Raw genomic sequence first — 15,087 nt, forward strand, 5'->3', positions numbered from 1 at the left:
TCATGATAAATTCGCCTGTAAGTATAAAATAAGTTTGAGTGATCAAACTCAACAATGTTTTGCCAAATTCAAATTGGCAAGCCAGGATAAGGCCACTTTATTAACAACTCTTGAAGCAATCTGCTGATGTTTCCAAATGTTAAATGTTAAATGTCACCTCCTTTTCCCTCTGTTTTCCCCAAGGGCAGCAAGCCATGATCATTCTCCCTAAAACCTTCTTGAGGAAATTGAAGATGCTGGAATTCCCCTGCCTATGTCTGCAGGCAAATGCATTTCAGATTTCAATTTTCCAAACGGAAGAGTGGATGCTATACTGATATCACTGACCAGTGATTTCCCAGGATTAAAATGATGCCAGGTCATATGTTCCAACAGTCCAACTCTGTTAGAAGCTACTACAATTCAGGCTTCACTGCAAGGTTGAGGTTGGGAGGAATCTCTCTTTTTGATATTTCATCCTTCAGATCATTTCCCATGAAGTAATCTTCTCTATTCAGCTTTCAAAATAGTGATACCTAAGCATTTGCTACCACTAGTCTTTCTGTAAAGGTCACTGTATTTGATAAATGATTTGTGGCAGCCCCTAATGAAGGAGGGAAGACAAAGAACTACCCTGTAAAAATATTTCAGCTATAGCAGGAAGAACATGCTCCACAGTTCTGTTTCATTCTATTTATCTAATACTGTGGTTGAGCAAAACTCTGAAAAGTTTCTTGGCCTGTGAAACAGTATCTGCAAATCCTTAAACAATGAGCTTGTTCTTAATGGTTGGATTAATTCAGCAGTGTAAAACTGCTTAGATTAAGTTTGAACTGCTTTCATGTGAAGAAGCACAGAAATATGTCAAGGAACAAACACAGGTTTTGTCCTGTTGACTCTCAGATTGCTAATTGAGCAAAACGGGGGGAAAAGCCCTGTTATGTGGCCTGTGATCTTATCCAATATCCTTTCTGTCAAGCATAATCTGGCAGGAAAGAACGAGCTCCACTGATAAGAAGAAATCTCCCTCTCTCTCTTTCTCCCTTAAGCAAAGGTATAGTAGCTGCTCCCCTTCAAGTTAAACAGAACTCATACCACAGTATTTATTTAAGATATTTTTTTCAATATGAAGAATTATTAACTTGTTTCAATTGTGTCTTTTTGGATAAGACTAAGAAAAACAAGTACAACTCCCACAACTCAGTGCACTTTAGACCTACAGAAGCAAGCTACAAACATAGCATCACCCAAAAAATGACATTGAAAAATAGTACCTTTAAGAATTCATTCAGATGCATTTGAAATCACCTACAATGAACAACGATTAACCCAGACACTCACCTGGGAAGATGACGTCAGTTTGATGTTTGCACATTCCAACTTATTGAGACTTTCCAGTAAGAGTTTGGTTATTATACACCATCTAACTTGTCACATGCTTACATGCTGTTTTTAAGAAAGTTAATGGTGAAAAACAATGCCTTTAGTACGCTGCTGACAAACAACTATACTCCTGTTAGGGATATTTGAGCATTATGCCTAATGTGCGTCTGAAGCAGGAGCTTAGATGACAAACAACTGGCTATCTTCATTTTAAACAAGAACAAAGTGACAGGAGAGATAGGAGATAGCACATGTGCTGTGGAGCTGGAAAGAGTAGTTCCTGGCAATGCTTGGAGCCTCAATTTTCAAATGATCAAATAGTAGACGCATGGCTATGACTGCTTACCTGTCTCACCAAACACACCTAGAACTGACTCAAGGCAATCTGAAGAGGCCCCCATACCACCAGTCTCTGATTTAAAAGGCCATATATTACCCAAGACTAATCAAGACTTTTCCTCTTTACAAGGCTTATTCAACTCTCCCTGAGCAAAAGAACATTTTACAATGATGAGTGCATTTTAAAAGACCTTTGGAAGATCACAGAACTCAGACCTTCAGGTAAGTTTGCAGACCACAGGGGAGATAAGCCAAAAGCAAAGCAGTGGTGGCTACGTGAACGTCACTTAAAAGCTTTGCTAACTTTTGTCTGAACATCTTTTTTTTAATTTTTTTTCTTTTCCAGAGGAAGTTAGAAAAGCTGTTCTGCTCTCAAAATCTAATGGAGCAGTTCTAAAATTAAAAAGGAGAAAAGCAGATATTTTGGCAGTACCTAAGAAGTATGACAAGTGAAAGTAGAAAGTACAAAATAGAAGAACATGTAAATTCGTTTACCACATAAAATACATAGAATTCCACCTTTATCTCATCACCATAAGATACTGAAAGATAATCTAAGCTGTTCTGGTTTTGCCAGGCAGATTCAATGCATCTGTAGGTCTTACTCTGTGTTTGGGTTTGTCTGGTATGTTCAAAATGCAACACAGCAGGTAAACCTAATCTGAAAGGTTGTATATCTCCTTCAGAAAAGTAGTCTTTATAGAAAGTTATCACATTAAACCAAAGATCTTCTATCAATTCAGAGTTCTTTTCCCCAGTTTTTACAACTAAGATAATGCAGCTGTGATGTATAACAAAAAGACAAAAAAGACAAGAAAGACTCCCTTTCTCTCTAGTAGTATGTTGCTAATAAGAATTATGAGAAATCCCCAAAAGTTTATTAAAAAATGATACTGAGAATCTTCTCACAATCTCCCCAGAATCTTCAGTTTGAGAACTTGTGATCTTCTTTTATAATTATTTCCTTAGTTCTCCTTTTATAAACTATTTAAACTTTCCCTACATTTCAAGTCAGCTTTGTCTATATAACACAGCCACAGAAAAATCTGCTAAATATGGTGTAAGAGCAACTATTCTCAAACATCGTCTGTTGAAAAAACCATCACACAGATTTAAGTCATGCAAAGACAAGACCAAACTTGTGAGTTCAGAGCTTCTATAAAACAAAGCAATACCTCCTGCCAGAGCATGAGGAAAAAAAGACATCTAAATTCAAAATATGGCGGCAGAAGCAAGAGAAGAGAGGTGAAAAAAGTGATTCACTCATCTTCAGAGCACCAGAACCCTTGGAACAGAAGTCTTCTGTTTGCTAACTTCTTCAATTCAGAAGAAGCACACAAAATAGCAGTTATTCCAGAGTCCTGGAAGACTTCCAATGAATAGATTATGCAGATTACACATTACATATCAATACTGTCCATAATTAGAGAAGAAAGCAATCCAGTTTTTGGACAGTGTATGACAAATTTTAAAACCTGGAGATGAAAATCAAATTGTACGTTAACATGGTAACTTTCTTTGGCAGATCTTCAGTCTTTCCCTCAAGAGCATGTGACAACTAGTATGGTAACCTAGAGCTTTGTGCCTTTCAAAAATCAGCCCAGAAACATGTATAGACAAAAGAATAATAAAAATGAACACTTGAGAACATTCCCTCTTCCAGGGAGAAGTCTTCTAAAAAAATTGATCAAAAAACTTCTATTAACTGTTATACCAGCCCCACACAGGAAAGCCCTGGCTCTTCATCAGAGCTGTACCTGGCTGACAGAAGAGGCCCCAGAGGAGCAGCAAAGAGCTGAAAGGCTCCTTTTTCTTCTCGGTTGGGCCGCAGGAGCGTTAGCGGCTGCCTCCTCCTCAAAATCCATTTCCTCAGTAGCCGGGTGCTGTTGGCATTGAGCAGTAGTCAGTAGCAGCGGCACTCATCTTCTGCACAGGGCAGATTTCTTATAGGTGTGCATATGCAGCAGAGCCTCATCTGATGTGAAATTTCTTTGCACATCCGGGTGTATGAATGACTCACATAGAAAAAAATACTGGTTTCTCATGGTTGCATGCTTGCATAGGGGTGGGGATTGAGCACATTTGCACATGAGCTAGACCTACCCTTTTGTGACAGGATTAATGCCTGAGACTAAGTACTTCATGATTGAGCAACAAAAACGGGGGTAAAACATGCACAGAAAAAAGAGCTCTGAAAGACTGCGGTCAGAGTAATACAAACGGTTAATGCTATGGTAAAAACTCTTGAGGAATGAAGCCCCAGTAATAACCAAGCATCACACATGACCTCCACAATGGCCTTGCATTACTGAAAGTTATTCATCAGCCTAGGAGGAAACCTGACTCCTACTCACAGCAAGGTCCGAGGATTGTATGAGATTAGCCCAGTTGCTCTGGATGGGATCAGGGTCCTTCTAAAGAGCCCTGTCCTGCAGCAGCACCCATCAGCTGCCAGCACTGGGAGCTGGAGTTGTCCAGGATCCAAGGAAGAGCAGCAGCAGGTGTGTGGAGTCCACACACACGGGAACGTCGTGTGCTGGAGCATCCGGTGCTGAAACATTTGACAAAAATAAAGTAAAAGGGAAGTACACATGAGCCAGAAACTAGATGCTTGCATCTGATACCAGAGGAAAGAAGCGTCGGACAGACAACCCGCCACAAGCTTAAGCCAGCTTTACTGCAGTCAGCAGGAACAATGTCATTGACATCACTATAAGCACCACTGGGGCCAAGAAAAACATTTTGTGATCTGCTCTTCCACACCCCATCCCACCCAGCTCTTCTGCAAAATTTGGAAGGGAGAAGTTCACCAATTTCCAGAAATCTTTTGAGGTTGCTTCTATTATGTGCTTTCATTTACATTTTCCAGCAACAGACACCATATTCTGCACTCCCTGGGCTGCATCATGCAGAAAACCTTCTCACCCCTCCGTGCTCTCATGCCAAAGGCCAGCAACAGGCTTCACCCTGCTTGCACCCCCTTCAGAGGCCAAATATATAGCAGCTTGGGTGAGCAGCTGAAAAAGCGACTGAAACAGCCAGCATCTTCAATAAAGAGCAAAGCCCTCAAACCACTGCCAGGAGTTACTGCCCACAACTCTGCAGTGACTCCAGCCCAAGCTCAGAGAACATTGAGGCTGGCCCACAACCCTGCCTCAGAAACGGCTGAGATTTAATATTGTCTTTTTAACGGCAATGACTGCATAGCAATTAACACAAATTAAGTACAAAATACCGTTTTTTTTTTTAGATAAATAATATGCAGAATAAAAAATTAACTCAGAACGCCAGTGAGGTTTTGGTGTGCATTTTTTAAAGACTTCTAAGAAAAAAATGCAGTTTAGATAATGAAGAAATGAAACAATCATTTCTCCTTTAAAGAAACAGGAAATAAAACAACTTTTTAGTACCTACTGGAATTTTTATAAATATCCTAGTTTTTCAGGTATACATTTTTTTAAAAAGTGTCTAATTTATATATTCACTTTATTTTTTCTTATATTCTGCTAAAAAAATCTCTCTTCTATATATTTACTTTTATTTAAATCAACCAATCAATGCCACTCGATTATCTATTTATTCAGGCAATGAGAAGCAAGTGACATTTCTTCTTATTCTAATCAAAGTCAAATATTTGTTCCTTCTGTGAGTAATTTATTACTAATTACAATAGTCTGATGTATGCTATTTTGTGTTACTAAAAATAGAGCTACATATGAATAAATGCAGCTAAAATTATGCTTTCAAAGCACAGTGGTAGAAAGTCCAGAGCTCATACATAGACATAGACAGCGGGTTTGCTTCCAGACTTTGGACACCCACATACCCACAAAATAGGAGCAAATTGGAAAAGCCTTCTGCTTGCTTATTCATCTGATGGTTAGTGTATCTGGTAATGAATTCACCAAGTCATACATAAAATCAGACTCGAAGACTTAACTACTTTCCAATATAAAAAATGTTTTAACTTGTTGGTTCTCAGTTTAATTCTTTCCTTTGCTGCCTTCCTTGGAAGACAGCCCTCTCCCTCCAGATTGAAAAAATGCTTCATTGATTGAATTACTATTTTGAATTCAATCAATATAAGAGCATGGAGACTGTCTGCTAAATGGAAATGTGATTAAAAGCAATTAAAATCAAAAACATTCTCCAAACTTCTCAGTTGAGCCCCTGTATTTAATATCATTAGACGCAAAGAAGTCAAAAACTTAGCAATACAAAACAGAATTGGACATTCATACAGGTACCAAGAAGATCCAGTCTTATGCCTAACATGAATAATGTTTCCAAAGACAAAATAAATCTTAAGCTGACAGACAAAATAGTCTGTAGCTACTTATGAACAGAGCATGCGTGATGTGCACAGCTTACTATGTACCATCCATCTCTTCAAGAACTCATATGGCAGAAGCTATAAAAAAAATCAGTCTCTGTAGATTTCAGGAGGGACCCAACAGGACAGCTTCTCTCTTTAACAATTAATTTTTTGTAGAATTTGTTCCTTTTAAGCAAAGTGTACCTATGACTGCGTACTAACCAGAGGGTGAAAATCTAAACTTAAACAAAGAACACAGCTCAGTGCTTACTAATGCAGTAATCTCCATGTGAAGGACAGGAATCACTACAATCTGCAGCACAAGGCCACACGAAATGCAGCAGTAAAAAAGGTACCAATTAATAGCAGAAAAAAAATAACAAAAAAAGGACTCTAACACAGAGACTTGGAAAACAAATCTCATCCAACTAGAAGTCTCTCTGTTAGCTTGATGTGCCAAGATGCAAAACAATGCTACCTGATTCTGAATTTACTTAACTGGCATAATTACCACTATTGAGTAAACGTTAAAAACACATCTCAGTGGCTGCTGTCAGAGCCACGGTTGTTGCCTGCAATTTTAACAGTAGCACTGTTTCTCCTGAAAGGAAATTGTAATGTTCATAAGAGATTTGTTTGTCTTATTTAATCTTGTTCTCTTATTTAAGCCCACAAAAGAGATTTAAATCACAGGGATTATAGTTAAGCCAAGTAAATTAATCAGGTGACTTCAGTGTAATCTACCTTTGTTAAAAAATCATCTAAAAAATGCTGTAGTGCAGCAGCAATGGTCCAGAGGTGCATTTACTTTGCTAATGACTGACATAAATATGAGCTCCCCTCCCAAGTGACAACGTGCAAAGAGCACAAAAATGTTCCCAGTGGAAAGCTGATAGGTTTACTAGGCTGAAAAGTGAACAACCAAGCACATTCATAACCATTTGCAGGGAAATAGTCTTGAGACAGAGCAAATATTCATAAACATTGAAGTTGATTACAGGCCACGGAAGGAACCAAGGACCAGGGAAGCAACACCGTCACCTCAGCTCTACCACCAGCATGTTCTGCCACCCTCACCTGACTGCCAAACACCTTCACCTATCTGCCAAGGAAGAGATCCCAATCCCTTCACTAACACCTCTAGAACTATGCATGAGACAGAGAGGTAGCTCAGGAGCAACCAGTCAGAAATGTCAGTATACTAGGGCTTCACGTCTCCTGTGTAATTCTTTGCTGAGTGTGAAACATATCGCCTCAGGTGCTCTGGTTTAAAAGCAGAGTTGGAAGAGGAAGCACTGTCAAAGCAACCTTTCACAGCAATCCACTTTTGCAGGATATGTAAAGAAAGAGTGGAATATTGAGCTGTCTGCCATGGTTTGAGGGAAGTTCAACAGCCACAGCTCCATCTCTGGGCAGAGGCTTTATGAAGCAGGCTACAGCAGCATAGGGTCAGGCCTTCATCACTGCCTCCTGAGGCTTTGCCATCAAGGAGACAGGAGCACAAGGTCCCAACGGCCAGAAAGAGCATGAAGAAGCTCAATTTTGCAGTCCTGAGATGAGGTTCATTAAGCAGTTGGCCTGAGGAGCTCACCACACAGCTACTGTAACACATCATTGCCCAGGAGCTCAACTTCAAAGGAGAAATGTAAGGTTTGCCTATCCCAAACTCCTTCAAGCCTTCTCAGAGGAATGCAGGTCTCAAGCACAAGTTCAGAGAGACAGGATATGCCTGTCCTACTGCCGAGCCACTGTGCAGGACACAGATCCCACCGTCCAGCACCTCTGAGCTAGTGGCTCCATCCAACAAATGAGGCTCTGCTGACTGTTTCCATGCACTCACCAGTTACCCACTGAAGCAGCTCAGAAAGAACCAGGACTACCATGAGTATGTGCAAAAAAAACCATCCATAAACACCTCCAGATTTATTTTGCTGGGAAAGCTTGTTTCTGAAACCTAAGGAATCTCAGGTGCCTGCAGGAACTGGGAGAGGTTTCCATGGGTAACTCTCTTGAATGCAGCTGCCTGAACTTTGTTTTAACAGAGAATTAAGTCCCAAATTCTTTACTGGATCTAGACATAAGCACCTAAAGAAGCTCACTGCATGCTTTCATTCAGTCAGCTGAATACAAAGGATTCTAGAAATACTTTTTGCTGTCATAACATTAGGTTAGAAAAATACATGCACAAAACTCACATGAACAAAGTTAAGCATATGAACAAGCCCTGTGGACTTCCCAATCATAAACAACACACGTGATTTAAAAAACACAAGCATTGCCACAGAAAGAAAGCTACTAATCCTGTTGGAGCAAAGTAACTGCTCTGGTGTGTGATTTGCATGGGGGAGGGTGGAAGGGAGGGAAGAAGAAAAGGAACTGCTTTATTACCCTTAAAAGAAAAAAAAAAGGCTTTTTTTTTATTACTTGTAACTGATAGATATAAATATATAAATGAAGGAACTTACATTTATCAAAGCAAGTGTTATCATTCTAGTTAAATTCCACTTACTCCAAGAAATGCCTAAGGGTTAGTAGTTCAGTATACACTTTTGTCTTACCTTTTTAAAATAAAGAGTAAAGTTGAAAGACATTCCACTGAGACATTATGCTAGGAATATTTGTCTTCCTCAACCATTACAGCGAATACTAAGTAAATCCACTTTACTTTGCTAATGAAACAGCTCTTTGTTCATTTATCTATCTAGCTATTTATAAGTATCTCGCAATCACAGCATTATCTGGGGGCTAAAGAGCATGTTTCAACTCAAAACAAATGGACATGTCATCTCATGTCCCTCCATAAACAAAAGCAAAAGGCTTGGGTTCCAGCAGAGGTTTAAGCTCGCAATCATGTTTCGAATGTTCTGTTTTCGTAGCTTTACTTTGGTGCTTTCAACAACCCCAAGTAAGAGCAGTTGCCCTTACTATAAAGAAGCACTGGAAAGCAATAAATTCTTGCGCCAGATGGTATGTGAGACAGGGGACACGTGTGGATGCTGGGGAGGGTCCTCATTCCTAAACGTGCAACATGCTCTGTGGGGCTTACAAAGGGGAATGGCAGTGTCATGTGGGGAGGGAGGTAGTACCCTTCTGCAGAGATGAGACACGAGCTCACAGAAATCTCCTGAAACAACTTCAAAAGCTTTTAAAAGAAAACAAACAAATAAATAAACACCTCCAAACTATGCTGACACAACAACAAGTTCTGACGGTAGGACACTGAGCTCTCAGGTAAAAATATGCATTTTCAAAGACACATTATGCGTGGTAGTTCGTGAACCCACGAGTAATTCAATGAAACGGACTTTCTCAGCTAGAAAAATCACCAGAAACATATATCCAGATTAAAATTGCATTCTTCACAATTACGTGCACCTTAAAACCAAATATCATTTCCTAACTTATCAGCACAGTCCAGAAAAGTATTCACATAATATTAAATCAATTTCTCCCTACCATGGTATCAAATGGTGTAAGTGTAATGAATGCAGAATGTATCAGTATATTTTCTGAAAAAAAAGTGCATTTTACCTTGCCTGATCAAGCAATGCAGAATGTCAGAAATTCCATATACAATGTTTTTTCACCTGGAATCAGATAATGGATCTATAATACTCATTCTCATTCACTAAAATACTAAATCCTACTGAGGGTTTACACTGAACTAAAGTTTCTCTCAAGTTGATTTTTCTCAGGTGTCATTCAGCAGAAACAATGATTTTTCCCCATTCACATTTTTAAGCACGGACATTAAACTACCATACTCCCACCCATCCCTACCTACACCTAACCCCTGCCAGACGGAACGATCAGAGCAACAAAACTAAAAGTGCTTCGTGTTAGCATATCGCAGCAGTGCCAATGGGGAGCTACCCCTCACGTACTGATGTTTTCTTCATCTATCCAGGTCAGCGTAAGAACAAAAGTGGTTGCAACTTAGAACACAGGGATTCTCCTCTTTCTCAAGAGGACCTGCAAATATCACCTGTACCTGAAAGCCAAAAGTCCCCATAGAATTTCTGTTACTAGATCTTTATCTTCACATGCTTGCCTTTACAAGAGGTACTTTTGCCCAAGAAAAACCTATTAGGAAATGCTTCAGAGTTCTCCTATGATATCAAAATGTATATCCAGTTTAAGGAACTGATACTGTGACTTACATAAATAAATAACAAAAAAAATTTAAAAGCCTCAGTATTTTTACAGATCTAAAATGCTGGAAGAAAGGCTGTTGTAATGTTAGGGTTCTATTTTAGCAGCTAAAGGAGAGACATCTGGCAGTAATCTACAAATAAATACAGTGTCTCAATTCTTAGTTTCTCCTCCAAAACACTACCTAGGACATTTTTGCAGCATGATTCATAGAATCAACATAATACATTACAATACTTCTCAAATAATTCAGAATTCTCAGTTCATTCAGTAAAGAACTCATTTTTGAAAGAGAAAACACAACGTGCCATGCCAAAAAAGCGTGCTGTATTGACTCAGCCCTGCTGCCAGGAAGAACAACGGGCTGAAATAAACTCTACGATTTCAAAAGCATTTTTTACAGCGAGGGCAGAGAGAGAAAAGAGGCTTATTTACCGAAATATGAGATTCCACAGGTGAGCCCAGAGAAACGTTCAGAAATCCTCTTCCTTTACTTCCCAAAGTTTTAATCTACGATGAAGCCTGTGGTAATCCTTTAAAGCTGCCAGGTAAAAGGCACTCCATCTCTCTGCCGTATTTTCTTTCACCCTTTTGCAGTGTAACTTTGTTATTTGCATACAGCTTACTTCTGGCCTATGGGACTTTTTGAACATCTACATGTTAAATTAGCTGTCTTGACATGCTCTATCAAGCATGACATCACAAATCTCCATGGCAACCATAACCACACCTGCCCAGATGCCAGAGTTACCTGTCATGTTCAGACCTAACCGAACACAACAAAAAAATCCCAACCACCATTTTCTAGGCACTCAGCATTGCGCGTGCGCCAGAAGGGTTTGGCTGTTGGGCTGTTTTGTTTGTTTTTTAATCAATGGAAATCTGATTTTGTTTGCCAATAAATGCACTCTTCACAGAACCCTAGCAAAAAAGCTAAGCCGTTCCCAACCCTTCCTCGTCCTGCAGCGCATTTCCCTGTTTAAACAACAAAAGAAATCTGTGACAAACATTGCTCGGCTCATTTGCTCAAGGCACACTCAAAAGCTCTGGCTCTGAAAAACTTCTACAGGCTCATTTTTGCTCTCTGCCCCTCAGAAAAGTTGTTTCTTCTTTTTTTTTTTTTCCTGAGGTGACTTGTAAAACAGGTTCACTGCAGGAATTACCCACCTCCCATGGCAAGGTTAGCATTTTTAACCTCTTAATTGCAAACTCCTTTCCATCTGGCCCAGCATTTGCACTTGTTCTGCCCTCTGCTCTCAGGCTGCATGGGGCTCATCGTACTGAGCTCATCCAGCCCAGCTCAAACTACACAGCACTGAGGTTTCTCTGTCTTCTTTTTCTCTTTCTAACTTTCCTGAGGATTATGTCAGTAACCTGCTTTCATCAGCACGGATCAGACAGATATGGTAGATGCACCATGTTCAAAGCTATTGAAGAAGCTTGCATTATCTATAAAAATAAAACAATTTTGTTCTGTTGGTTTTGCAGATGTCCAGGTGGAAAGAGTCTATGTCTGGCTATGGGGTTGGCTTACAAAGGGACACAGCACAGTGTGAAGATGAGCCAGTAGGCTGGGGGCACCCCACAACTGCCACACAGCTGTGGGTTATTTGCCTTGCAGCCACATCCCAAGGCCCTAGCACAAATAAAGACAGTTCCTGCCTCTGTGAGCTTTGCCTTCCCAAATAAGACATCACATGCAGGATGGTGAACCCACGAGGTGGAAGAGAGATGATCTGTCTGCACAGCTGGAGGCTGCAGGTCACCACATTAGCTAACCACCAGTAATCCTCACTGATATTTTACCTGGCCACTATTGTCCTGCAGTTCTGTGGCAGATTATCTGAGCAGAAACAGGCTCCAAGAACATACATTCAGGGAGGGATTTACCCAAATAAACAAAGCCTGAAGGAAATCATTAATACATAGCAGAAGACACAGACAACATTTCAGAGCTGACTTTGCTGACAGAGGTTATACGATATGAACTGACAACATCAAACACATTTTCTTCCCCTAATGTTTACTTGCTGCAAACCAGGGGCCTTCTGTCATACTCAGATACAGATGGTTGAAACAGGCCAGAGAGGAAATTTCACAAAAAAGAAACAATTACCAATCCTGATTTTCTGGGCCATTTTTGTTGGCTACAGACCTGGCAGAGTTTAGAGCAACCTAGAAGATAAATGACACTATGCACCACAAATCTTGGAATGTCTGATGTTCCAGCTGTACTGCTTGACACAGAGATTAGAAAATGGTGTTGCATTGGCTACTACCCTTGATAGATCTTCCACAGCGGGAGAATTCCCACCATGGATAATGATGCCATTTCACAGACACTGGAGCAGCTGGAGAAACAAGATGGGAGGAAAATGGCCTAGAAAATAAATGGTGACATTTCAGCTCCTGTCCTCCCACACATCTCACTACTTTTGTATGTGACATAGTTACACGCACGTACAGTTCGTGTTTTCTACACCACTGCTATGCACATAGATACATGCACATGGAAATGAAAAAGGAAGTCCATACACTGTACACACATACACACTCTCAAAAGCAAAGTGACATTATAGTCTTTTTCACAATTATGCCAAGTAAGCCCGCATTATACATGCGTATATTTACAGGGATATATTCTGATGCACACATGTGTGCATGCTTATACACAAATGTTAAGAAAAAAAAACTACACTGAATGTACGGAGCCTTCAGTCTTCCCCATTCCCAATAACTGTAATCTAATGCTCTGATAGTAATTTTAATGTAATTTTGTTTTAAAATTCACACTCCTTATACACAATACATATGTCCAATCATCAAAAAATAGAAGTAGGAGACATTCACATAATTTTACCCTCAATAAATTAGCAAGGATGACACATTTTAAACAAATAGCAGAAACAGTTACTGCATTCCTTCTGTAATTTATTGCCTTCAGAAAAGGATCAAATTACAAAATGTGTAGGGTGTAATGCTGTAGGCTGTTCAAACTGGGTTTGCAGTGTCTGCAACACTGGAACTAAATATTTACATGACTCTAGAAGATCTAATCTCTGAATTTCAGCTCCCACCCCCTTTATTTAATTTGTATGCTATCTTTATCCACCACCCGGCACATTCCACACAGTCACTAGAGTTCATGAAAGAGATAAGTGTGTGGGGGAGTCCAGACTTTCAAAAGAAAGCAGGAAAGCTGTTTTAAAAATAAGGAATAGATCACTCTCATTAGAGTTGAAGTCTTGCAGCAATTTTAGCAGGAAACACATGAATTCTAGCAGTCTTACTGAAGTAGTGACAGCACCTGGGATCTTGAGAGACCCTGTCAAAGAGAAGTTGTAAGGGGGAGGTACTGAGTGACAACTGCTCCGATCTCCGAAGTCTTGGAAGGCTTCAAAAGAAACTGGGAATTCATAAGCACTCCCATAGCAGAGTACAGTACTTTGCCAACCTGTTTTTATTCCTTAGTTACAATTAATTTGCTGCCAGTGCTGAAATACCCTTGGAAACACTTGGAAAACACTTGGAAAAGAGAAATTACAACAGAATTGCTGTCAACCATTTTTTAAACTGAGAATAATGGGCACAAGATACTTAACAGTGAAATCTACATTCTGCTGGTCCTTTAAAAAAATGTATTTGGAATACAACACAGTCTGCAAGGTTTAGCAAACTAAACTTTAACTTTTCACTCAAAATCAGAGCCACACAGTGAATAGTCCCTTGTGTGGCATTCCCTAAATTCAGGTCAGCATGACAGCAGCCTCCACCTGTTCTGAGAAATACATCAATGTATCATCACATCGTCTCCAACCCTAAATCAACTTTCTCCTGCTGACCTTGCAATCACACAAGAAGAAAAGCACCTTAAGGTACACCCCTGGCAGGTTTGTGTTGATCTCAAGACAGTTTGGAGAAGGCAGATACCTGTGGACACATCCAGTCTGTTTGTATTAAAAGACTCAAATCAGACTCTAAGAAAGCAAGTGAAAGGGTAACAGAGCCAGCTAAAGCACACAGACATGGTCTACAGATATTTTTCTTTCTCCCAGGCAGTGGTGCCAATAGTGAAAATACAACAAAAATTAACAGCTGTTCCATATTTTCCCTTCAGCTATGAAAAAGTAGATGGAGATCCATATACTAAGATCAAGAGTCTCACCTTATCCCTTTCTTTGTGTATATTCTAAAAAAAAATGAAAAGCTCCTCAAAAATGTCAGTTTCAACAAACAACTCCAACGTAATTTTGAACAGTTTGATTATTATTGTTGTTTCTATTGATTTCAAAGGAGAATCTGAATCCTAGGCAACTTTGAACACAAAACTCTTTGTTAGATTCTCACCTTCTGTAGTGAGGTTAACACATTCAATTTTCTACCTCACAGTCAAAGTGAGGTAGCAGTTATAAACATTCTTTAACAGAAAGCAAGACACAAATTTGATTTTCATACCTGATCTCTCAGTCTCTCCTGGTGTCCCATTATTGCTGTAGCATGATGAGGATATTTCTGTTTCAGATGCTCAAGAAAAGCCTCTCTCTTTCTGTCCATTTCTGAGGTTTGCATTCCCAGTATTTCTTTGGAACTGCGAGGGCCACCTACAGTATGTCTTCGAGGGATGTTGCGTGTGGATTTGGAATTAGAAACGTGACTGTTCGGAGTTGAAAGCAGCTCCTTAGATCGGAGGCATTCAGCATCATCTAGTGATGTTAAATGCAAACTGTGTTTTGCCTGGTCTGAAAAACAAAAACCAAAAAGGCAAACAATATTTTAAGAACACAATCCCAATATTCACTGTAATATGAAAAAGAAAATAATCAGACTGATAAAAAAGCAAGGTCAGTTTAAAAGTCTGGTAGCGTCCAATGGCTTGTTCTGCATCATTAGGCATACGTATGTTCTAATAAGAAGCCTGG

The 15,087-nt window shown here is 39.6% G+C and overlaps 1 protein-coding gene across 23 annotated transcripts in view; it reads right to left on the reverse strand.

Moving 5' to 3' along the window:
- The window catches only part of KIAA1217 (KIAA1217 ortholog), a 342,938-nt gene that overhangs the window by 152,805 nt on the left and 175,046 nt on the right, over positions 1-15,087 (reverse strand). For 20 of the 23 annotated variants that reach the window (XR_008209409.1, XM_052695270.1, XM_052695291.1 and 17 more), the window contains one exon: positions 14,624-14,907. Coding sequence is in view for 19 of the 23 variants with exons in the window: in XM_052695270.1 (XP_052551230.1) it covers positions 14,624-14,907 (284 nt within the window). In the remaining 4 variants the exon portion in view is untranslated. Of the gene's footprint in view, positions 1-10,603; positions 10,865-14,623; positions 14,908-15,087 lie in introns of those variants that run through there. The other 3 variants (XM_052695284.1, XM_052695281.1, XM_052695283.1) reach the window with 3 other exon arrangements.

The sequence above is a fragment of the Tympanuchus pallidicinctus genome, unplaced genomic scaffold (assembly GCF_026119805.1).
Source record: "Tympanuchus pallidicinctus isolate F22 unplaced genomic scaffold, pur_lepc_1.0 scaffold3, whole genome shotgun sequence".
NCBI classification, from domain to species: domain Eukaryota; kingdom Metazoa; phylum Chordata; class Aves; order Galliformes; family Phasianidae; genus Tympanuchus; species Tympanuchus pallidicinctus.